General features: G+C 55.4%; 1 protein-coding gene across 3 annotated transcripts in view; it reads left to right on the top strand.

Annotated features, from left to right (window-relative positions):
* The first annotated feature begins 18,398 nt into the window (after positions 1–18,398).
* The window catches only part of BRF1 (BRF1 RNA polymerase III transcription initiation factor subunit), a 58,983-nt gene continuing 52,671 nt past the window's right edge, over positions 18,399–24,710 (top strand). The window contains exon 1 of one of the 3 annotated variants that reach the window (XM_053889914.1): positions 18,399–18,919. In XM_053889914.1, the coding sequence (XP_053745889.1) occupies positions 18,736–18,919 (184 nt within the window). In that variant the 5' untranslated portion in view covers positions 18,399–18,735. The remainder of the gene's footprint in view (positions 18,920–24,710) is intronic. The other 2 variants (XM_053889916.1, XM_053889915.1) reach the window with 2 other exon arrangements.

The raw sequence follows: 24,710 nt of genomic DNA, 5'->3' as shown, positions 1-24,710 counted from the left end.
AAAAATAAAATACCTGGGAACGAACTTTGTAACTTTCGAACATGTTAAAGTTCTATCGAGGAAAGTAAGAGAGGCTTGCTCGCTCCTGACTTGCGCCTGAATGGTGAGCCACACCAGAACGCTGACGTGGAAAAGGTCGAATTCATTCTCCGATGTGTGTGCAATGCTGAATGTGAGCATATGGCCGGGACAGGCCGCTTTCTCCGGAGAAGAGGGAGGAGGGGCCGCATTCACGCGAGGAGGGTGTGACTGGCGTCCCCATGATGTGCGGCCAACGGGGCGAGACGGGGTACCCAAGGTATGGTATCGGGACAACGGGCTAGACTTAAAAAAAAAAACAACAACGAAAACGTAGTCTTTACCTCACTTTTTACACCAAAATAAATTCCAGATGGAGCAAGAATCTAATCGTGAAACATGAAACTCTAACGGCTCTAGAAAAACACTGGAAAAAAAGTTTCTGATCTTGGAGTGAGGAGGCCTTTTACAAGCAAACCACCAAACCGTAAAAGATGAGATCCATAACTGTCTATTTTCCGAAAAAGAAACCAAAAGAGCACAAAACTTGGAAAAAACGCAAAAGATCTATCAGAAGACCGTTTTGCTTTTTTTTTTTTATCGCATAAAGAGCTCTCGCAGATCAGTAAATAAAAAGAAGACCCAGGTAGAAAAATCTCCAAACGATACGACCCCATTTTGCGGCCCCTTCTAAAAATTAAATTCTATAAATTCACAGTCAAATAATTGTTGTGAAAAACGAAGGCAATAAACACACGGTACTCTTGCTGGTAAGTTGAATGCATTTGAGGACGCTCTCTGCTCATGAGCTGTCTGTGTCTGCTGTATTGGTGCCGCTGAAGATGCGACTTGTCCCTCTTGCCAGGCTCACGGTCAGGGCAGCACCTGGGCAGCTAGAAGTCGGCGGTGGTGGGAGCATTTACACCCCAGACGCAGCAGACACGCGGGGCTGGAGTCCCTTCTCTCTTTGCGGCCAAACTTCTCGAAGGCATCAGCCAGGGAGCTCATCCCACAAGAACTTGCCTCTCGGGGCGCCTGGGGGGGGGCTCAGTCGGTTAAGCGTCCGACTCTTGATTTCAGCTCAGGTCACGATCCCAAGGTTTGTGAGTTTGAGCCCCGCGTTAGGCTTTGCACTGACAGCACTCAGCCTCCTTGGGATTCTCTCTCTCTCTCTCTCTCTCTCTCTCTCTCTCCCCCTTCCCCCCACCTCAAATAAATTAACTTAAAAAAAAAAACTTGCCTACCACGACTTGTCACCAACTGTCACAGTTCCTGCAGCGTGTGTGATGTCATACTTTCTGGAAGTTTATCACCTCCAAAGGAATTCCATCAGGGTCAGGAAAGTTAAAAAAAATTTTTTTTTAAGTCTATTTATTTATTTTTGAGAGAAAGACAGCCAGCGTGAGCAGGGGAGGGGCAGAGAGAGAGGGAGAGAGAGAATCTCAAGCGGGCCCTGACACAGGGCTCAAACCCACGAAACCGTGAGATCAAGACCTGAGCTGAAACCAAGAGTCGCACACTAAACCTGCTGAGCCCCCCGCGCCCAGGAAAATTATTTTTTAAAGAGCATTCGACGCAGCGGCCGATGCTCCACTTCCCGAAAGCAGAGACGAAGGTTCTGAAACGAAGCCGGGTGCGTGGCATGCACTGTGGTTTTTCCCGAAGTTTGCTGGAGAAGAGCTCATTCCCTCCGCCTGCTCCGAGCACCCTCTCTGAGTTATTATCACACCCCAACCCACAGCTCCGAAGGCGCCACCGGAGGTCCGGGATCCGACAGAAAACGTGCACAGGGCCCCACCTGCATGTCACGGAGAAAAGGCCTCGGATGACGGCAGGAACGAGGGACAGGGACAGGGCACTCTGGATGGGGGGGCGTGCCCCGCCGCTCCAGACTTTACGTGTGCACAGACAGTGGCTTCTGTCCGGCACCAGGTCCCCCGTCGGGTCTTCCTGACTTCGGACCGGCTGTGGCTCCCACCCCTTCCTGAAGGCCCCTGGGCTCCTCCTGCCGATGGCCACCCACGCCGTCCTCGCCTCTGAGCCAGGAGGCAGCTGCCGCGGACGTGGCCCGCGTGGCTTTCGAGGCTGGGTCACAACAGGCGCCCAGCTCCACCGGCGCTCTCCCTGCCCCCCAGCTCTCCCTCCCTCCCTTCTCTGTCTGTCTGTCTGTCTCTCTCTCCCTGCCTTGTGAGTGCGTCGCAAGAGGGTCCTCACCGGGAACCTAACTGGCCGGCTCCCGGACCTCAGGTTTCTGGCCTCCAGAGCCACGAGAGACAGACGACTGTTTAAGGCGGCCAGTCTGTGGGATTTGCTGTGGCGGCTCCAGTGGACTCGTGTTCTCTCTCTCCACCTGCCCCGCCCCGCACCGGTACAGGCTGGGTGAGCGCGTGGAGGCGCCCAGCCCCCCCTTCCCACCCTGGAGCCGTGAGGAGAGGGATCCGGCCTGCTAAGCCCCAATCAAGTGCTCGTTCCGGGACCACGTAAGTGTCCTGCGTGGATTTTCTAACGGCTTTGTTGAGGTAGAATTAGCACACGACAAAATCCCCCCACTTAGCATATCCGATTCAATGATTTTAGCACGTTTGTAAGGTCGTGCAACCATCACCACACAACTGGAGGCCGGTCTCAGCATCCCCAAACTTCCCCTGTTCTCCCTCCAGCCCCCGTCAACCACTGTCCGCTTTCTGCCTCTACAGACCGACCTCTTCTGGACATTTCACGTAGACGGCGGTAGAGCGGACGTGATCTTTCGTGTCTGACCTCTTCCACTTAGCGCGACGTTTCTGAGGATCCTTTGTGCAGCACCCGTGAGTACTTGGCTCCTCTCGTGGCCAGCCGAGTAACGTTCCCTTGTACAGAGATGCTGCCTTTTGTCTGTCCGCTCGCTGGTGGGTGCACGTCGTTTCCAGTCGGGGCCGTAGGAATAGTGCTGCCGTGAACATCGTGAGCAAGTCTTTGCGGGGACCTAGGTTTTTCGTTCTCGTGGGCAGATTCCTAGGAGAAGAACTGTGTAATAGGGTACCTCTTGACAACTTAAAACTCTTAAAGAAATTGGTAAAGACCCTGAGAAGCCTTTCTGGAACGGCCAGACTCTTTTTCCAGGGTGACTTCACCACATTTTCACCAACAACATCTGAAGGCTCCTGTTTCTGCACGTTCTCACCAACGCTTGTCTTTTTCCTTGCACTAGTGGGTGTGAAATAGCATCTCATCGTCCTTTGATTTGCACTTCCCTGATGACTAATGATTTGAGCCTCTTTTCATGTGCTTATTGGCCATTTTTGCATCTTCTTCGGTGAAATGTCTACTCAAATCTTTTAATTGGGTTGTTTGTATTTTTATTATTGAATTGTAAGAGTTTTTAAAATTTTTTTTATTTACATCCAAGTTAGCATATGGTGCAACAATGATTTCAGGAGTAGCTTCCTTAGTGCCCCTGACCCATTTAGCCCATCCCCCCTCCCACAACCCGTCCCGGAACCCTCTCTTTGCTCTCCATATTTAAGAGTCTCATGTTTTTGTTCCCCTCTCTGTTTTTATATTATTTTTGCTTCCCTTCCCTTACGTTCACCTGTTCTGTGTCTTAAAGTCCTCACATGAGTGAAGTCATATGATTTTTGTCTTTCTCTGACTGACTCATTTCACTTGGCATGATACCCTCCAGTTCCATCCACGTAGTTGCAAATGGCAAGATTTCATTCTTTTTGATTGCCGAGTAATACTCCCTTGTATATATAGACCACATCTTCTTTATCCATTCATCCATCGATGGACATTTGGGCTCTTTCCGTACTTTGGCTATTGTCGATAGGGCTGCTATAAACATGGGGGTGCATGTGCCCCTTCGAAACAGAATGCCTGTATCCCGTGGATAAATGCCTAATAGTGCAATTGCTGGGTCGTAGGGTAGTTCTATTTTTAGTTTTTTGAGGAACCTCCATACTGTTTTCCAGAGTGGCTGCACCAGCTTGCATTCCCACCAGCGGTGCAAAAGCGTTCCTCTTTCTCCGCATCCTCGCCAACATCTATTGTTGCCTGAGTTGTTAGCCATTCTGACAGGTGTGAGGTGGTATCTCACTGTGGTTTTGATTTGTATTTCCCAGATGATGAGTGATGTTGAGCATTTTTTCATGTGTCAGTTGGCCATCTGGATGTCTTCTTTGGAGAAGTGTCTATTCATGTCTTTTGCCCATTTCTTCACTGGATTATTTGTTTTTTGGGTGTTGAGTTTGAGAAGTTCTTTATAGATTTTGGATACTAACCCTTTATCTGATACGTGGTTTGCAAATATCTTCTCCCCTTCTGTCAGTTGCCTTTTAGTTTTGCTGATTGTTTCCTTCACTGCGCAGAAGCTTTTTATTTTGATGAGGTCCCAGTAGTTCATTTCTGCTTTTGTTTCCCTTGCCTCCAGGGACGTGTTGAGTAAGAAGTTGCTGCGGCCAAGATCAAAGAGGTTTTTGCCTGCTTTTTCCTCAAGGATTTTGATGAATTCGTGTCTTACATTGAGGTCTTTCATTCATTTTGAGTTTATTTTTGTGTCTGGTGTAAGAAAGCTGTCCAGGTTCATTCTTCTGCATGTCGCTGTCCAGTTTTCCCAGCACCACTTGCTGAAGACACTGTCTTTATTCCATTGGATATTCTTTCCTGTTTTGTCAAAGATTAGTTGGCCATACGTTTGTCAGTCCATTTCTGGGTTCTCTATTCTGTTCAATTGATCTGTGTCTGTTTTTGTGCCAGTACCATACTGTCTTGATAATTACAGCTTCGTAATACAGCTTGAAGTCTGGGATTGTGATGCCTCCTGCTTTGGCTTTCTTTTTCAAGATTGTTTTGGCTATTCGGGGTCTTTTCTGGTTCCAGGAAAATTCTGGGATTATTTGTTCTAGTTCTGTGAAGAATGCTGGTGTTATTTTGATAGGGATTGCAGTGCATTGTAGATTGCTTTGGATACTGCAGACATTTTAACAATATTTGTTCTTCTAATCCATGACATGCTGCCATTGTTTTGAGCCACTACATTTTGGGGCAACATTTTTTTACTGAACAATAGATAACAGAAACTGACTGCCATATGCAAAGGCACAGAAGCGTGTTTACAGAGGCACAGGGCACCCCACCCACTGCACTGGAGGCACAGAGTATAGTAAAAGGGGAGAGACAGAGTCATAAGCACTGTCCTGAGAGGCCTACAGCCCCTTTGTCTATGCATACATACACACGTTTCTCCAAAATCTGGTTGAAATATACATAGCATATTTTTCTCACCTAACAACACACTATGAACATTTTTTACAACCTTAAATGTTTTTTCTGGAGTGTGGTTTCCAATAGCCTTTTGGTGTTCTGTGATGTGGAAACACTATAATCTGTTTACCCAGCTGTCCATCTGGGGCATTTAGACCAACATCATGTATTGGCAAAACATTACTAACATCCCATTAAAATGGCCCGTTAATCCTTAAAACATTAGTAGGAACTATGGGAAGGAAAAGATTATATTGCCATTACTTTTTTTAAGCTTATTTATTTATTGAGAGAGAGACAGAGAGAACTCAAGTGTGAGCGGGGGAAGGGCAGAGCAAGAGAGAATCCCAAGCAGGCTCTGCACTGGCAGCACACAGCCCAACGTGGGGCTCCATCTCACAAACCGTGAGATCATGGCCTGAGCCGAAGTCAAAAGTCAAGAGCCTAACTGACTGAGCCCCCAGGCGCCCCATATATTGTCATCATGAGTAGAATTTGGTTATATCCTGACAAAGCACAAGAGAAAGCCCTTGCAATAGTGTTGTGACTAACCAAAGCTGGGACCGTTGTGTGTCCTAAGACGTCAAGGGAAGGTCCGTCCCCCAAACGGCAAACAATGAAACAAAATACCTCTCAGGGCAGAGAGAGCAGGATGGCCCCAATATCTGTTCTCTCCTCTCCTGTGGGGACAGAGCCCTTGATTTAGGGCTGGAGGTAAGAGCCCCCCAAAAGGGCAAGCCCCCTTCTTAGCCTTGTAGCAGAAGGTGGGCAGGTGCGTGTGTTGTGAAGGAATATCTGAGTGTGTGGACAGTGACACGTTGTTTCTCAGTGAGGGTACTGACCGACCGCGTATAGATCCAAAGGGGACAACAGGGGAGGGGGACAGTCCCTGCGTGCATGCATGTGACCGGCCACAGGCGCCCAGATCAGACACTCCTCCCGGGTGTGTGCCGGGGGCTCCCGGGGAGACTGGCGTGTGGCTGGTGGCCGGGTGAAGCCGGGGCGGCCCCAGTGTGGTGCCCCATCCAGTCCAGGCCCAGATAGAACTGAAGGTGAAGGAAGGAGGGATTCATCCCCTTCTCCAGCCTCACTGTTGTGGGGGGTGGGGGGGTCCCTGTCTCACGTCCTGTCCTAGGACCCAGACTTCCACCATCATCTCCCCCTGGCTCTCAGGCCTCGGGACTCGGGCTGTGTCACACCGCAGGCTCCCCAGGGCCCCAGCGTGCAGACGGCAGGTCGTGGGACTTCTCAGGCCTGGTGCTCCCCCCCCGCCAGGGCCCCATCGCACTGTTGCATCATAAATCTCCTTGTATATGGACATCCTGTTGGTTCCGTGTCTCTGGAGAGCCCGGACTTTTGCAAGGAGCTGGAGAAGCTGATTTAAGTCCACCTGGAGGGACCACCGTGTGGCTGTCCCTGAGAAAGCATCCTGAGTGTTCTCACCGGAGCCACGGGTGCCTGCTGTCTCCTCCCGCCACACTCAGGGGATGTGACATGGGGGGAAGGGGCTGGAAGCCACACAGACATTATTATTACCACACTTTGGGAGAAGGGGATTAATCTTAACCAATGTACGACGTCTCACGAGGTGGCCGTGACCAAAGCCATGCAAGAGTCCAAGAGGAGACTGAGGTACAGAGCCAGCGTGGGGTGTGTGGCCTCTCCTCGGGGCCACGGGCAAGATCGGGTCCCAGCCTTCTCCTCACAAAACACCAACAGGAAACCCAGACGGACGACACAGGGAAATGCGAAAAGCATCAAATGCAGCAAAGCCCCCGTGAGACCCAAGGGGACTTTCCAAGTATAGAGACACTGAAGGACACTGCTGGCTGAGAGCCTGGAAGTGTCAGATGTGTCCGCAGCCATAAACCCACTGCCAGCAAAGTTAAAGGGTAAACAGAGGGAGCGTGCCTGTGGCATGAATCGCAGGCCCAAGGTCAACATCCTTAGTGCATGACATTCTCCTGCAGACGGGTAGGAGGAGCGCAGAGGCCAGGTAAGGCACCCTGTCCATGGGGTGGACAGGCTGAAGATCACGGGCGAGGAGTCCCACGCGTGGACATGCTCGTATTGCCCATCAGATTGTGGGGATTGGACACCAGGGTCCCCTCCCAGGCGCCAGGAAGGGGGCGGTGGGTGTCAGCGCACCGGAGGGCTACATCAGGTCCCTGTTCAGAAACCGCTGGAAGGGGGGTCCGGAAAAGACCCTGCGGGTGGCGGAGTCCTGTCGCAACACCTGCTGGTGGCCCCGAGGTCACCCACAGGGACCAGCAGGGGGCAGTGTGTGCCTGGAGACCCAGCCAGCTCAGCTTGGGAGACTGACACCCGGAGTGAGAGCCGGGGTCACAGAGCAAGGCACGGTTAGGTCGCCCGGCACAGACACCCCAGGAAACACTCGACGGCCACGAGGGATGGTGAGTTTACACGTGGCTAAAAATGGAATGTATCACGCGATCCTATTTGGCTAACAGACGTGTGTGTAAATGCATGTGTGTGTCAAGTATACATTTACATGCAAAAGACCTATTTTTAAGTTAGAAATGGGGGTGCCTGGGAGGCTCAGCGGGTTGAACCTCCAGCCTCAGCTCGGGTCATGATCTCACAGTTCGTGAGTTCGAGCCCCTCTTCTGGCTCTGTGCTGACAGCTCAGAGGCTGCTTGGGATCCTCCCTCCTTCTCTCCCTCTCTTAAAATAAGTAAATAAATTTGGGGTGGGGGAAGAAATTACCTCTATGGTGGGAATTCGGTTGGTTTAGTTTTTCCTCTTTTTTTTAAAGTTTATTTATTTGGAGAGAGAAAGAGCTAAAGTGGGGCAGGAGCAGAGAGAGAGAGAGAGAGAGAGTGCACGCACATGGGAGGGGCAGAGAGAGAGGGAGAGAGAGAATCCCAGGCAGGCTCCCCACTGTCAGCACAGAGCCCAACACGGGGCTCGAACTCACAGACCTCAAGATCATGCCCTGAGCCGAGATCAAGTGTCGGACGCTCAACCCACTTAGCCCTCCAGGCACCCCATGAGAGCAACAGAATTTCTTAAGTCAAAGAAGCACAAGTGGGCCAGATGGAGGTGGGCTCGGAGGGCTGGGCTTGCTCTGGATGACAGAGCTAGCCTAGAGGAGAGCAGGCATGGGACTGCCCTTGTCCGGAGAGGAAATCTTATCACCCAGCGGGTAACTGGTGGGCGTCTTACTCTTGCGGCCGGGAGATCACGTGTTGGTACCTACTATCAAGTCTTGCCATAGACCGGGGCTTGCAAACGTGGGTCCAGCTACTCTACTGACAGTGCACGCTGATCTGGCTAACCCAGAACGATCCTGGCTCAGGGGCTATGGCACCCCTGTGATGTCCCTTCCCCAGGTCCTTCCCTTCTTGGGACATGTGTTGGGGTCATCGGGGTCAGCCGAGGCTTGGAGACATGGGGACATCGGGAGAACCCTGGTTCTTGATCTTGGGGTCCCATCCCCAAGGATTCCCAGCTCAGAGGAACCAGGCACCTCTGTGGGATCTTCTGGACCCTGTGCATGACAAGCTGATCAGGACCCTCAGTGAAGCCCTGGGGACACTCAGGGAAGGTGACACCTCTAGGTGGCCTCAGAGCATGGGGCCATGCAGCACTGGGGGCCTCTTCAGGCTCTTCATTTGCCAAGTCTGATCTTTACCGGGTACATGTTAACTCGGCCTTAAAAATCTGTTCGCAGGGCGCCTGGGAGGCTCAGTCGGTTGAATGTCCAACTCTTGATTTAGGCTCGGGTCATGGTCTCAGGGTCGTGGGATCAAGCCTGTGTCAGGTTGTGGGCTGAGCGTAGTGCCTGCTGGAGATTCTCTCTCTCTCTCCCCCTCCCTCCCTCTGCCCCTCTCCCCTGCTGGTACGCTCTCTGTAAAATAAAGAGCAAAAGTAACTAATTAATCAATTAATTTTTAAAAATCCGTTCGCAGTTGTGAAAATGGAGGTGATTTCTAACTTGCTAAATTGTAACCTTCCAGCCTTCATTCCCCCAGCCCCCTGCGGTGTATCCCCCGCCTATGGACGAGGCGCCTTCTCTAAACCAATGGAGCCACAAAGGGGCTCCATCGCCAAAGGCAGCAGCCACAGCCATGTACCTGTTTGAAATATGGTCTCCGTATATCTCAGGACATTCTCGACATCATGAGCTCAGGAACTTTCCACTGGGCTGCAGAAGCCAGCCCTCTTAAGAGTTGTAGAAAGGGGTCTCGGGGCGCCTGGGTGGCGCAGTCGGTTAAGCGTCCGACTTCAGCCAGGTCACGATCTCGCGGTCCGTGAGTTCGAGCCCCGCGTCAGGCTCTGGGCTGATGGCTCGGAGCCTGGAGCCTGTTTCCGATTCTGTGTCTCCCTCTCTCTCTGCCCCTCCCCCGTTCATGCTCTGTCTCTCTCTGTCCCAAAAATAAATAAAAAACGTTGAAAAAAAAAAAAAAAAAAAAAAAAAGAAAGGGGTCTAGGGAGGGAAGGCCCAGAGAGACGCTGGTGGGGCAGCTGACATCTGACCAGGGGACCCGCGGCACAGGGGACTCCTCCAACCCCCTCTGGAGGGAACAGGACTGAGTTGCAGAGTCAGGAGGCTGTGTCCCAGAGGTGGGAATGGGTGCCCCGGGCCTCAGCTTCTGCGGAGGAAGATGGGCTCACACAGTGAGGGCAGGATGAACAGACAGCTACTGGGATGTGTGTTCTGAGCTGTCTGTAATGAGAACTACTGTCTGTAGGATAGTGCTCCCTACGGATAGCAGGACTGTGCTCCCTATGGACAACAGGACAGTGCTCCTTAAGGACAACAGGACAATTGCTCCCTGTGGACAGCAGGACAGTGCTCCCTATGGGCAGCAGGACAATTGCTCCCTATGGATAGCAGGATAGTACTCCCCCTGGATAGCAGGACGGTGCTCCCCGTGGACAGCAGGACAGTGCTGTGTTGGAGGTGTCATCACTCCCAGTACGCAGACGAGGAGCTGGGGCCTTGGAGAGCTTGCCCATAGCCGTGTACAGGGTGGAACGGGGAGGTGACGGAAGCCTTCGTGCCCAGCCTCAGTCCTCACCCCTGTGCTGATGGCTGCCCATGGGGAAGTGTTAATTTAAAGCCCTATGACCCAGCAGTTGCACTACTAGGTATTTATCCCAAGGATACAAAGATACAGATTTGAAGGGGCACACGCACCCCCACGTTTATAGCAGCCCTATCGACAATAGCGAAAGTACGGCAAGAGCCCCAACGTCCATCAATGGATGAATGGATAAAGAAGATGTGGCATAGATATACAGTGGAGTATTACTCGGCAATCAAAAAGAATGAAATCTTGCCATTGGCAACTACGTGGATGGAACTGGAGGGGATTCAGCTAAGCGAAATTAGTCAGAGAAAGACACATCGGATGATTCACTCATGGGAAATTTAAGAAACAAAACAGATGAACACGTGGGAAGTTGGGGGGCGGGGAGGGGAAAGGGAAACAAACCATAAGAGACTCTTAAGGATAGAGAACACACTGAGGGCTGCTGGAGGGGAGGTGGGTGGGGGATGGGCTAGATGGGTGACGGGTACTAAGGACAGCACCTGTTGGGATGAGCCCTGGGTGATGCACGTAAGTGATGAAGCCCTCACTTCTACTCCCGAAACCGATATTGCCCTGTACGTTGACTAACTAGAATTTAAATAAAAAGCTGAAAAGTGGGGCGCCTGGGTGGCTCCGTCGGTTGAGCGGCCGACTTCGGCTCAGGTCACGATCTCACGGTCCGTGAGTTCGAGCCCCGCGTCGGGCTCTGTGCTGACGGCTCGGAGCCCGGAGCCTGCTTCGGATTCTGTGTCTCCCTCTCTCTCTCTGCTCCTCCCCCGTTCATGCTCTGTCTCTCTCTGTCTCAAAAATAAATAAACATTTAAAAAAAATTTTGAGAAGAAAAAAAAAAGACATCAAATCATCATAAAATGTAGAAAATTTAAAAACATGACTAAAACAAAAGGCCAGCAGGACTGGACAATCTGTGCAGCCTCGTCTTGCCCCTGAAACCGGACCCTGACTGGCCCGGCTGTTTTCCTCGGGCCCTGAGAGAAGAAAACCCTTTCTGCTTTGTTTCATGGAGGCATTCAGCGTAGATTAAATAAAGCTGGTGTCTCTCCAGTCTGACAGCCACACTGCTTTCTGGGGTCCCCTCCAAAGCCATGCCAGGCCCCGCCTGGGCCCGGCCTGACTGCTCTTGTGTCCCTGGAGCCAGAGAGGTCAGGAGAAAACGGGGGGCCCTTTCCCTGGTTGACTAGAGATCACGGCTTAACCTTCCTGCGCCTGGCTTGCCTTTGCCAACCTGCCCCTGCCGGGTGCCCAGGTGACCCTCCCTGCTGGGTGCCCTCTGTGTCCCCACACACACTAAACTTGTCGGTACAGGATCTCGCCTGGTAGTCTTAAGTGTCACTGAGCATCTCTGAGTGGCAGCTTCTGGAGGTGCCGGGGGGAGCCTGACAGACGTCCCGGAGACAGCTCCCCTACACCCTCGCTCCGCACCGGCCCCGTGCTTTATAACCTCGTTCCCCCTTGGGGTGGCTCGCTCCACTCTGTGGGCCGTCTGAGCAAAGTCTTCTCGGCAATGACGGCACCCACTTCTCCCCAGTACCCAAACCAGCCACGCTCTTCAAAACTCTTGCCCTCGTGGGTGTTGTCCTCCCCTCCCCCTGCCCCTTTGTTCAGCGAAACCCCAGTCTGGCCTTGCCCAACAGGGAGCTTCCCCGGGACCCCTCTGATGTACCGAGCGAGGACAGGACTCGGCGGCCACGAGGATCCAGGCTGAGTTCCACCCTCGTCTCCTGTTGGCCGTGTGATTTGAGGCTGTCACAGGGGTTCCATGGAGATAACGGTTCCTGTTACCATCGGGTTTGAGTCGGATTGTGCACGGAGAGAACGGTTTGCATAGAACCCCGTAGCAGAGAGATATCTGAGAAACCCCCAAGTTTCATTCCCCAAACGTAAGCAACAGACTAGCAAGTAACCCATGGGTCAAAGAAGAAATCAAAAGGGGAGTTAGAAAGAATCTCAAATTGAATGAAATGAAAACTGAACGCATCAAAACTTGTGGGATTTGCGAAAAAAAACAAGACTTGCAGGGGAAAGTCCAGCTCTGTGACACCTCTGTCATGGAAAAGAGACCATATTGACGAGCTCGTCGCCCACGTTGCAAACCCAGCGGAAAAAGAACAAATTAAACCCCAATTAAGCAAAGAGAGAGATAAACATCAGAGCAGAAATCAATGAAGTGGAAAACAGGAACACAACAAAGAAAATCAATCAACCAGATGTGCTTCTTTGAGAAGGTCGGTAACACTGAGAATGCTCCAGATGGATCGGGACAGAGGACAAGAATGGCCAGTTCCAGAGACGGGGATGTGAGAGGGACAGGAAGAACCAAACTTACCAAATAACCTTGGGTCCGACAAGAAACTAGAAGGGAAAATGATCGGATTATACATTTGAATATGTGTGGTCACTACATGCCAGTTATAGCCCAATAAAGCTGTAAACAAAACCCAAAAGCATCCCGGGGAGAAATTTAGAGAGACCTAAATAAAAGGCAAGGAAAAGGAAAAGACAAGCAGAGGCATCGGAGGTGTCACAGGCAACGGAGCTCAAGGCTTGTCCTGGAGGGTCCCGGGCCCCTGGTGACTCTCAGATTTCCGGCTTGGCCCCTAACAGGCGACACCTGCCAACATTTCTGAGCACCCCCACAAAGCCTGAAGTAAAGCCTGGAGTCCAATTGAAGCCGGGTTGTATCAAGGAGGGGACCCTGGCCCCACGTGGCTGACAATAAAAATGAGCTCTCTCTGAATGACAAAAGCAGCTCCCAGAGCCTTGCAGCTTTCCATCAGATGGTCACCATTTATCCCCAAATGATCGGGTGTGCCGGGAGGCAGGCTCTCCCAGACTTAGAATACGCAGCACTCATGAGTCTGCGGGCCACCGCGTATGAGAATCCTTGCGATGGCCTTGAAATAGGATTAATATGTGAAGGCAACAAATGGGAAACACGGAGAATTTCATCAGAGGATTGACCTCCAAAGAAGAAGAACCAGACGGATGTTCCAGAGCTGAAACACAAAATAGACCAAAATCAACGATCGCGTGGATGGTTTTAACAGCAGGTTACAGGGAGCAGAGGAGGGGACTCGTGGAGTGGCGCTGCGTGAGCAGGGAGCGCCAGCTGGATGCCTGGAGGGCGGACACGGAGTGCAGTGTGAGAGGCACACAGGACAGAGTGAGCATCTAACCTGGGTTAGAGGGAGTCCCAGGAGCAGAGGCTGAGAGACAGCGGTGCGGGAGCCGTATTGGAACGATACTGGCCAAGAATTAAAAAAAAGAAAGAAAAAAAGGGGCACCTGGGTGGCTCCGTGGGTTAAGCGTCCGACTTCGGCTCAGGTCATGGTCTCGCGGTCCGTGAGTTCGAGCCCCACGTCGGGCTCTGTGCTGACAGCTCGGAACCTGGAGCCTGCTTCGGACTCTGTGTCTCCCTCCTCTCTGTCCCTCCCCGGCTCATGCTCTGTCTCTCTCTGTCTCAAAAATAAATAAACGTTAGAAAATTTTTTTAAAAAAGAAAAAAAAGATGAAAGACAAAAACCATAGATTCAAGACACTCACTGTAGGAATTTTGATTAGCATAAATACAAAGAAAATATACCTAGAAACAACCTAATAAAACTCAAAAGTCAGGGATGCCTGGGTGGCTCAGTCAGTTGAGCATCCAACTCTTGATGTCAGCTCTGGTCATGATCCCAGGGTCGTGGGATCGAGTCTTGCATTGGGCTTCAAGCTGACAGCCTGCTTGGGATTCTCTTTCTCTCTGCCTCTCCTCTGCTCTCTCTCTCTCTCTAAAATAGTAAAAAAAAAAACCCTGCAAAAATAAAATTTTATTTATTTAAGTTGACTTATTTTGAGAGGGGGGAAGGGAGGGGCAGAGGGAGAGGGAGAGAGAGAGAGATCCAAGCAGGCTCCATGCTGTCAAATACGGGGCTCAAACTCACAAACTGTGACATCATGACCTGAGTGGAAATCAAGAATCAGACACTTAACAGACTGAGCCACCCAGGTGCCCCTGAAAACCAAAATTTTAAAAGCGTCCGGGGAAAATTGGGACAGAAAGAGACAGCAGAATTTTCAGCAGAAATGATGGAAGCAGGAAGACAATGCAATGACGTTTTGGAAGTGCTGAATGGCGAGCACCACCGCCCTTCGATCCTGCGTGGGGGCCCCTCTCCCCTGTCCCGCGGCCCAGCTGCTCCCTGGAGCCCCACCTGGCCCCACACTGAGGGACGCTCCCTGTGCCCTCTCCCCGTCCCCTACTTCAGGGTGGCAGGTGCTGGCCCCGTGAAGTCTGCAGCCAGGCTCCAGAGGGTGGGCTCCCCAGCAGGTGCCCCCCCCACAGGACCCAGCAGGGACCCCCGGCAGGAGGCCTGGACGGCTGCCTCCCGGGGTCAGCCAGGCCCCTTTCTCCGGAGGCCCGCTGCTCCCACTCAGGGCTCCGGCCGATGGGGACCCCCCCCTCCTCGCCTGGGACGGCCTCCCTCCTCTCTGCAGGCACCCAGGATAGGTAGCTGGAGAGAGCGGAGAGAGAGAGCCGCGCTCCGGGCCACCCCCCTGCTCTGCGGCTGCAGTCTTGGGCTTGCCCTGGGGCTCTGTCCCCGTAGCTTAGCGTCTGTTCTCGTGTGGGTGATGCTTCACTCTCCAGGACCCCCCACCCCGGGCCCAAGGGGGTCTCGTCCACACTGGCCACGGCTGGGGCCTCCCGGGAGCCTGCCGCGGCTCGAGTCTGAGCGCCTGGCACGGCCGTGGCAGGTCAGAGGCGGGTGGCCTCGTCAGGGCAGGTTAGGTGCCTGGACCTTCAAATGTTCCTGGGGCGCCCAGGAGCTCAGCCGGTTCAGCGGTGCCGGGCTCTTGATTCCGACTCAGGTCACGGTGTCACAGTTTGTGAGTTTGAGCCCCGTGCGGGACAGCGTGGAGCCGGCCTGGGATTCTTCCTCTCCCTCTCTCTCTCTGACCCTCCCCCCGCTCTCTCAAAATAAGTAAATAAACATTTAAAAATAAAACAAGATAAAATGAAATAAAATAAAATATGTTCCCACGTCCTCCTCCTCCCCCATCCCCCCGGAGTGTGGGTGCCCGCCGTGGGGTCGGCCATCAGAGCCCTGCAGCCTCTGTCCCCGTTCTGGGCTCCGTGGCTGTGGGAGACGCGCCGGCAGCTGGACCGGCCCGAGCCACCCGAGTCAGAGTGACCGCAACGTCACGGGAGACCCCGAGCCACATCCGCCCGGCCAGCCTCTCCCGGACCCCCAGCCCTGAGAAGTGGCCCGAGATGACAGGTGTTAGCCATTTTAAGCCGCTCAGCTGTGTGGTGATTTGTCACGCAGCAGTGAGAATTAATGTGCCATGTTGAGGGAGTGCATACTCTGTGCTCCCTCGGTGCTCCCCTGGGGTCTTCCTGGGGAGCACCCACATGGTGGGGATCATCACTGCACCAACCTGTTTCCTGACTCTGCAGTGAAAAAGGACGTCTCAGAGTAAGCAAATCTCAGAGAAAGAAGGGGGAGTTGTAGGAGGCCAGAGGTGAGGCTGTTTCTGTGCGCGTTACAAGCCACTGCTTAGGAGTGATATAAAATCTGCTCGGCATTGAGATGACCTCTAGGCCGGGGGAGGGTGGGGGAATGGAGTCTGAGCAGACCCGGGCCCGTGTCCCTCACAACAAGACAAACAAATCAAAGACGTAACAAATCGAAACAAGGCAAAGAGATGAACCAGGCAGCCGTTATGGGAAAATGCCACACTTTGGTATGGCTGAGTGATTTTTTCTGGTTTTCTCCCTAGTTTCAGTTATGTTTGAAATATCTTTATTTAGAAAAGCCACTAGTTGAGGCTTTTCAAAGCAGGGAAGTTCTCCTGGCTGTACCCCCCCCTCCCGGGTGGCTGTGCCTGTTGTCATCACTCACGCAGGCACTGTTTTCAAGCTGCTTGCTTGTCCACACCCTGCGGTGAGGGCAGCGGGCCGGGCTCTGGCAGGTGCCCGTGAGGTCCAGGACTGCACAGCAGGGAAGGGTCTCAGATGCCAGCCACCACCCCTCACAACATGCAGCCACAGGGGACTTACCATATCCTCTTGTATTTGATTCCATTAGCCTTGGTCTTGTTTTTACTTTTAGCTTTTAATGCTACTTGGAATTTATTTTTATTAAAAAAATTTTTTTTTAATGTTTATTCATTTTTGAGAGACAGAGAGACAGAGCATGAGCGGGGGAGGGGCAGAGAGAGGGGGAGACCCAGAGTCCGAAGCAGGCCCCAGGCTCCGAGCTGTCAGCACAGAGACCGATGCGGGGCTCGAACCCACGAACCACAAGATCTTGACCTGAGCCGAAGTCGGGTGCTCAACGGACTGAGCCACCCAGGTGCCCCTGGAATTTATTTTTAGGGGCTCAATTTACCCTTTTTCTACTCTAACTGGAGGAACATGCAATACCACTGAAGAGTCTAGCTCTTTCTTAATGACTCGAGGCCCCTAAATTTCTTTTTTTTTCTAAGTTTATTTATTAAGAGAGAGAGAAAGAGAAAGAGAATTAGTGGGGGAGAGGCAGAGAGGGAGAGAAAGAGAATCTCAAGCAGGTTCTACTGACAGTTGTAGCCTGATGCGGGGTTCAAATCCACCAACAGTGAGATCATGACCAGAGCTGAAATCAAGAGTCAGAGGCTTACCTGACTGAGCCACCTGCCCATCCCAGAGGCCCCTAAATTTCTGTGTACCGATGGGTTTCTTTGTGGACTGCTGGTTTTATTCCACTTGTCCATTTGTCTGCCCCTGTACAAACATCACGTGGTTTTATTGCCTGTAATTGGATGTAATATTTTTATGTACGGGAGGGCAATTTTCCCCTCCTTCAGTTTTTTTCCTTTTATTTAAAAAGGTGTTTCATTTTTGAGAGAGGGTACACACAAGCAAGGTAGGGCAGAGGCAGAGAATGGCAGAGAATGGCTCTGCCTCAGGACAGAGCCCAATGCCGGGCTTGAACTCACAGACTGTGAGATCCTGACCTGAACTAAAAACCAGGCACTTAACCAACTGAGCCACCCAGGCACTGCTTCCCTTTGTCTTGCAGAATTTGACTATATTTGTGAACGCACTCTTCCGGATGGCTTTGGGATCAGCTTATCAAGTTATTTGAAAATCTCGTTGACATTTTGATTGGGATTAAATGGACTTTACAGATTGCCTGCGGAACGGTTTGTGTGTTTACTTGGTCGCCTCCAAGTGGGAACAGAGCGTTTTCTGATGGTCTGAGCTCGGGCTGCGTCCCACAGACAAACTTGGCAGTTTAAACACTGGCGCCCCGCATGTTTCTTCTCAGGCTATTCTCAGGGGCGCCGGGGGGTCGCGGTGACTGCATATATTTGCAGATACTTGCGGGTCGGGGGACACAGAAGCCTGCCACGGGTAACACACTTTGCACAAGCAGCTGTCAGGCAGCGGGGACTTCTGGGGGCACACACAGCACGGGACAGGGGGCGCATAGGGGCGTCCGGGCACCGTCAGGCGGAAGCCGGGGAGCCGGGGCGAATCGCGAGGCGGGCCTGCCTGTGCAGGGGAAGAAGCGGGCGCCCGGGCCCGGCGTCTCCACCCCCGACCCACGCCGCCAGGGAGCCAACACTGCCGCACACACCTGCCCGGGCACCGCCCACCGCTTCGCGTTCGGTCCCAGGGGGCGCTCCCAACCAAAGCTCCGCCCATCGCTTTGACCCCGCCCACCGCCCCCTTCCCAGGCGGCTCTCCCCACCAAAGCCTCGCCCACCGGCCTGGACCCGCCCACCGCTCCCGGAGCCTTCTTTGGTGTCGCTCACCACCAAAACCCCGCCCACCACCTGCGGCCCCGCCCACAGCTCCGAGTCCGGTCCTAGGGGGCACTCACCACTCAAAGTTCCGCCCATCGCGCCCCGTCCCGTCCCAGGGGGCGGGCCCCCAAAGCCCCGCCCACCACTCAGGGCTCCTACTGTAGCTCTGGGTTCCGGCCCTGGGGGCATTCACCACTCAAAGCCCCGCCGTTCGCCTTGGTCCCGCCCACCGCTCCCGGTCCCATTCCCGGAGGCTCTCGGCACCAAAGCCCCGCCCGCAGCCCCTGGCCCCGCCCACTGCTGACGCTCGCTCGCCGCCAGGGAGGCCTGCTGGTTAGTGGTTCTGAGGCCCGGTAGCGGCGTCCGGGTCCGCAGGTTGCGGGTTCGAGTCCTCGAGGCCCCGCCGCAGCCCCGGTGCCCGTCCCCGACGCGCGGGAGAGACCGTTGCGGGCGGCGCGACCGCGGCGTTCGCGGCGAATCTGCCGCTGCGAATCGGAGGGCTTGGCGGCGGCGGCGGCGGCGGCGGCCTCGCGAGAGTCGGGCGGGCCGACGCGCGGGCGGGCGGACCGGGGCCGGGGCCGGGGCCGGGAGCGGGCGACGAGCCCGCGCGAAAGCCGCCGGCATGACGGGCCGCGTGTGCCGCGGCTGCGGCGGCACGGACATCGAGCTTGACGCGGCGCGCGGCGACGCCGTGTGCACCGGCTGCGGCTCGGTGCTCGAGGACAACATCATCGTGTCCGAGGTGCAGTTCGTGGAGAACAGCGGCGGCGGCTCGTCGGCCGTGGGCCAGTTCGTGTCTCTGGACGGTGGGTCCGCGCGGGGTCCGGGGTCCGCGGGAGGGGGCCGGGGGACGCAGGGGGCGCGCGGGGATGCCGGGGGGCACGGGGGGGGGACGCCGGGGATGGTGCCAGAGGACAACCGGGGGACGCGGGGGGCGCGCCAGGGGACACCGGGGGGGGGGCGCGGGTAGCCGGTGGGGTCCGGAGGACCGCCCCCTGTGAACTATGTGCCCGCAGTTTTTAAATAACGGAATTTAAAAGGGAGGAACACGATGACCGTGTCCGGTCCTGTCTCTCTAAGCGTCCGGTAACGCTGGCTTCATCTGGGTCCAGCGCTGTGACTGTCACCGCAGCTAGGTTCAGGGGTAAAGAAAAGTTGCACAGCTCCAAATCTTCCCCGCAGGCTCTCCCAGCCGCCCTGTCCCCGGCCCTGCCGCTAGTGGATGTGCTCTTGGTCCCCACCTTTGGGGACTGGCATCTTCCCCCAGCCTGGTGCCTGTGACTTCACCCAGGGTGTGGGGCTGAGGTCGGAGGACGGTGGTCACTTTGGGGTGGCGAGGAGCGGAGCTGCTGGAAACAGCGTGTGGCCCTTTCTGCGAACCTGTTTTCATTTCTCTGGGGCCGATGCCTCTGGTACAGAGCGAGCTGTGCTAAGGACTATCTTTTAAAATTCAGCGTTTGATTGTTCACTGCTGGGATGTAGTAATACGGGTTTTTGTCGTTGGCCTGCTTCCTGTGACTTTGCTAAACTTAGCCGTGAGTTCTGGGAGTTCTCGACATCTCTTGGCATTTTGTATTCAGACCGTCCCGTTGTTTGTAAACAGGGGCTGTTTATTTCTTCCTTTTGTTTCTCTTTCTTGCCTTATAGCCGGACTCAGGGAAGGGCTCAGCGTTCCCCACTCAGTGTTGACGTTTAGCTGCAGGCTTGGGTAGATGTCTCTTAGTAAAGTTGGGGAGGCCCTCTTTCTGCTCCTGGTTTGTTGAGAGTTTTCATCACGAGTGGCTGTTGGAATTCGTCCAGTGCTTTTCTCTCATCACCTCACATCCTCGCGGTTTTCTTCTGAATCAGCGTGGCCGTGGCCGTGGCCGCGTTTCGAATGCCGCACCTGCCTTGCTGGGGCAGACTTACCTAGCTCGGCTATGCTGAGGGGTTAGGTCTGCTGATACTTTGTTGAGAGTCTGTACATGGAATGTGGAATGTCGGTGCATAGATTTCCTGCAGTGTCTCATCTTCTGGAACAGGTTGGAGAATGTCCCCTTCTCTTACGTTCTTCAGAAGAGACCGTGTAGAACCGTTGTTATTTCTTCCAGGAACGTTTGGTGGAATTCACCAGTGTAGCCCTCTGGGCCTAAAAGGCTTTTTGTTTTTGTTTTTCCCTCAGAAGGTTTTTAACTTCAGATGCAGTATCTTTCATCGTCGTAGGTTGTAGTCATGTTTTAGGTTAAGTCCTTCCCCGTGGGTGAGTGTGTGGTTCTGAGGATTCGGTCCCCCCTCGATCAAAGTTGTTCAGTTGATGCGTTCAGAACAGTTGGCACCAGTCCCTCCTCGTCCTTCTGATGTCTGCAGGGTCTCTGGTGATGTCCCTGATTTCTTTCTCCCTTTGTCTCCCCTGCCGGAAGTTTATCACTTTAATTGAGCTTTTCAAAGACGTGGCTCCGGGCCTCACTGACTCCTGTGTCCTGCTCTCTCCCCATCACCTCTGGTGCAGCGCGCACGTCTTTGTGTTCTGGGGCAACTTCCGGGGCTGCCGGGGCGCGGGCTCCCCAGCACTGCTGTCGTTTTGTCACACATTGTCAGGCGCTGCCTCCCGTCACTGGAAAGAGAGGAACGAGACGGTAGTGAGAACGCATGGTGGCAGGAGCTGACCCTTAGGGTTCTCCACGGGAAGGCGCTGTGCTGACGAGGGCACCCGCGCACCTGATGACGGCGCCTGCCCTCCGTGCAGACGGGGAACAGGCTGCGGAGGCGCCGCACACCCCGCCGGTCCCGGACGTGAGAGGTGTGCTCTCACCCGTGTGCGGCGAAGTTGGTGGCACAGCCTCGTGAGCACGGGCTCAGAGCCCGGTGCTGTCGGAAGGCATGCCGTAAAGGGGGTGCAAAGATACTTCCCCAGGCCAGGGCTGGCTCTGTCCTGTGGGTCTGTTCCCTGCAGGAGCCCGTCCAGGAGAGGGGAGGGGCGTCGGTAGCCCCTCTGCCGCCCGGCCCCCTCCCTTCCCCCTCAGGGCAGTGGTGGCTGGGCCGTTGACTGGGGTTACTCCCAGTCCCCTGGCCGCTGAGCGAGTGCCCGCTGGCTCTTCTCGGGTCTTCCTGCACTCCCCCCTCGCCCTGAAAGCTGACCTTGCCCTCTGAGCTGCCCTCACTGGGTCCCACGGTCAACTTTCCCGAGCATTCATTCTTAGTGTTTGAGAACCGAGCGTGGACAGTTAGGGGTGTACTACCTGGGACTGTGTGAAGTAGACACCGGGGCCGGGTGGCCAGAGGCCCTGCCACTGTGGGCTCCTGGCCGCCCAGGGGTCTTTCCCAGTGGGCGCCCATTGTGCGCCGGGCCTGGACTCTAGAGCTCCAGTCACCCTGATTCCCTGGATCCCAGACCAGCAAAGCGTGAGGCCAGCGTCCGGGGGTGGCAGCGTGAGTGGTACTAGGGACATCCGGGCCGAGTCCTTCAGCTGCCGGGCACAGGCGACAGGGAGGCGACCGGCTGGCAGAAGGGGTGGGTACCTGGGGGGGACTGCGGGCGGTTCAGTGTGGCCAGAGTGGCTGGGGTCTTAGCGAGGCCCTGAGGAAGGGTCCTGCTGCTCTCCCGGGAGGGGCTCGCCTCCAGCGTGTCCGGAACCGCGGGGGCAGAGCCCGAAGGATCGACTCTGAGTGTCCTGTGCCGCGTGTCCACCCGAGGGCCTCCAAGCCCCAGCTCCTTCCCTGGGGCGCCCTCGGCTCCCGCCAGCCTCCCCCTGGGGTTGTCAGAGCCCTCCAGAGGGCTCCGCACCAGGCAACCCGTGGCTGCTGCTTCCTTGGGGCCCCTCCCTCCCTCCCAGGGAGGCGGGGGGTGGGGGGGCCTTCCCACAGCTTCCATAATCACAGCTTCTCCCGGCTGCAGACCGCGTCTTTCAAGCAAGGTGTTTGTAAGTGCTACTGTCGTCACCGTCCAGAGTCGTGATGCACTTCGCACACATTTGGGGTGGATGAACCCCCAGTCGTGTTTGCACCCCTGGCCCTGGATGGGGAGGGCCGTCTGCCCTAAGGAGGGGGGGGGGACCTGCACCCACCTGCCTAGTGCGCCCTGCCCATAGGTGGCTCTCCCGGGACAGCCCACCGGTGTCCTGGGCCGCTGAGCACCGGGTGCTGTCCTGGCCGAGCTCTGGTCCCAGAGGCGGAAGGTCCTGCATCTGCTTTGTCCTGTGGCCCCTCAAAGCCCCGTGGAGCTCCTGGCCAAAGTGCCGCTTCGCAGGAAACGCTGGCCAGGCTGTCCTAGAGGCCCATGGAGAGAGAGGACTCTTCTTGTTAAGATGTCGTTTGCAGCCTTTTTCGTTCTCTACGCTCCGTGCTGTGTGGTTTCCCTACGGAGCAAGCTCTTTGGGAGCCACGCCGGCTTGAGCGCAGTCTCGGCCGTGGCCTGCGCCCAGCTGTTTATCCCACCCTGGGTCTGTGTCCAGGCTGCATCCCGGGACTCGGGACTCCCTGCGGTCCTGTTGAGGGCCTGCTGGCGGCCCCAGAGGAGCATGTGTCCATGTGGGGGCTCCGGCTGCTCCCAGGGCCTCTCTTGAGAAGAAGGTAGACACCCCTCCCTTAAAATTAAGTTAATAGAAAGCGATGGAAGTTTTTGCTTACGAGTGTTGATGGGGCTTGTGGGTGAGACGGGGGACAGACAGATCTGTACGAGCGTCTCTCTGGGGTGCTGAGGCCTCTCGGTCGTGCCGGGGCCCCGCCTCATCACTGCCTTTCTCTCCCTGGTGTTACTGGCTTGGTCCCTGACGCCCAGCCTGGGGGGCTCATGGTGCGCCCGTCTCCAGGGTCGGACCGCCGTGCCCTCCTGCTCCCGCTGCCACAGGCGGCATCAGGCGCCCCACCGCTGTCCACGAGGGGGCGGTCTTGGCCTGGCCGTACCTTCCACCAGCTGGTTCCAGCGTGGATTTTTGCCACAGGAGCTTGTTAGAGAAAAGGTCCGATGTGGAACAAGTAGACGGAACAGTGTCGCATCGTGCAGGCTGAGAACGGCGTGTGTCAGCAGTGGTGACCGGAGGTAACACTCCAGCTGGTTTCAAACTTCGGGGGAGCCTTAGGCTCATGGTTTTAGGGGGCCCAGGTTTGCTAAATAAGCACTTTTTGTACGACCCACGGGTGCATTCCAGACTCTGTCTCTCATAACCAGACCCTAGTGGGTGGTGTTTGCTGAGTACGAGAATCAGTTTGCCTCAGTTTGGCAAGCAGGCTCGGACACCCCCATCCCGCCCTGCTGCGGAGAACTGGGTCTGCGGAGGGGACCGGATCCCCGCGTCTCCTGGAAGCACACGACGAGGAGCACGGCCGGTGTGCGTGCGAGGGTGCACCAGTGTACGTGTGCGTCTGTGTGAGCAGGAGTCGGGAGACCGGCCCCAGAGGTGCCCTGGCCCCGGACAGGGGGACTGGGTCCTCAGGGAGAGGCAGGGCAGGGTGGCACAGACACAGGAAGTGCAGTGAGGGGGTGGGGAGTCCCGGACAGTGCAGGGGAGAGTAAGGGAGGAGGGGGAGGAGGGGGAGGAGGGGGCACGTGGGCGGGTGACCTCTGGTGGCTTTGCGAGATTTCCAGGAATAAGGAGATGCGTTTAACGCTCGACCGGAACGAAGCCCCTGCTCTTCGTAGGCACAGCCTCCCTGAGTGACCCGCCCCGGCCGCCTTCTGTCTGTGTCTAAGCAGGGGGTGTTGGCCCCCAGGGTCCTTGTTCCCAGAAGGTGGGGCTTTACAGCATTTCATCACCCTTTTCCTCATGCAGTAGCCCCATCATTTATTGAAAGTACACATCCATCTTAATTAAAACAGCATGGCGATATTTCTGTTTTTCTAAAATAGAAGTTGGGGGTGCCGGAAACAGAGGCCACGATGTGGGTGTCCTGGTCAGGTGCTGTGAGTGACTGGGCCTTCCCCCGTGGTTCTTGTACGTTAAAGATTGCACAGGTGAAGAACCTAGAGTTGTAAAAAGCACCACCACCAAAACGGGAAGGGAGCAGACGCGGGGCCCTGACCTTGGTCCAGGGAGCCTGTGATGGGCTCTGGAGCCGAGAGGCGGCGCGCGGCCGATTTGGGGAGCCCTTTGCGGCTGGTGCGGGTGGATGAAGCCCCTCTGGGCCCTGCAGCTCTCCAGCCCCCAGCATGCCCCGCTTGAGCCTCCCCAGCCCCGTGAGGACACACAGCCCGTCCCTCTCCCTCCCCATCCTCTGCGACCAGCCTCTCAAGGACGTGAAGTCTGTGGCCGTCTGTCAAGACGGCCGTAGGAACCAACGGTCCCGGTGACAGCAAAACTGTCTGCAGGTGGTGAGCGACCCTGTCCTGGGCCCCGCTCTCCTGGGGAAGGTCCCCACCTGCCCTGCCCCCCAACCCCTCTGCTCCGCCGCTGTGGTGGGGAGTGCGGGTGCCCGGCCACCTGACAGCCGGCTCCCAGCTCCGCTCCGGCCAGCCCACCCGCCCGTGGCCCCGCAGCTGCTCAACAGAGCCCACTCGTTGTTCTTCTCAAAGTTTTCTTGGCCAGTCTTACTCCTTCTCACTGCCGGCTAAACTTTGGAACCACTTTGCTGAGATCCTTAAGGAATCTCACTCGTGTTGCTTCGGGCCCGGGTCGCCGTCAC

The sequence above is a fragment of the Panthera pardus genome, unplaced genomic scaffold, assembly GCF_024362965.1.
Source record: "Panthera pardus isolate Hobbes unplaced genomic scaffold, ASM2436296v1 HiC_scaffold_24, whole genome shotgun sequence".
Taxonomy (NCBI): Eukaryota; Metazoa; Chordata; class Mammalia; order Carnivora; family Felidae; genus Panthera; species Panthera pardus.
Note: the sequence above shows the minus strand (reverse complement) of the source record. Positions and strands in the feature narration are given on the sequence as shown.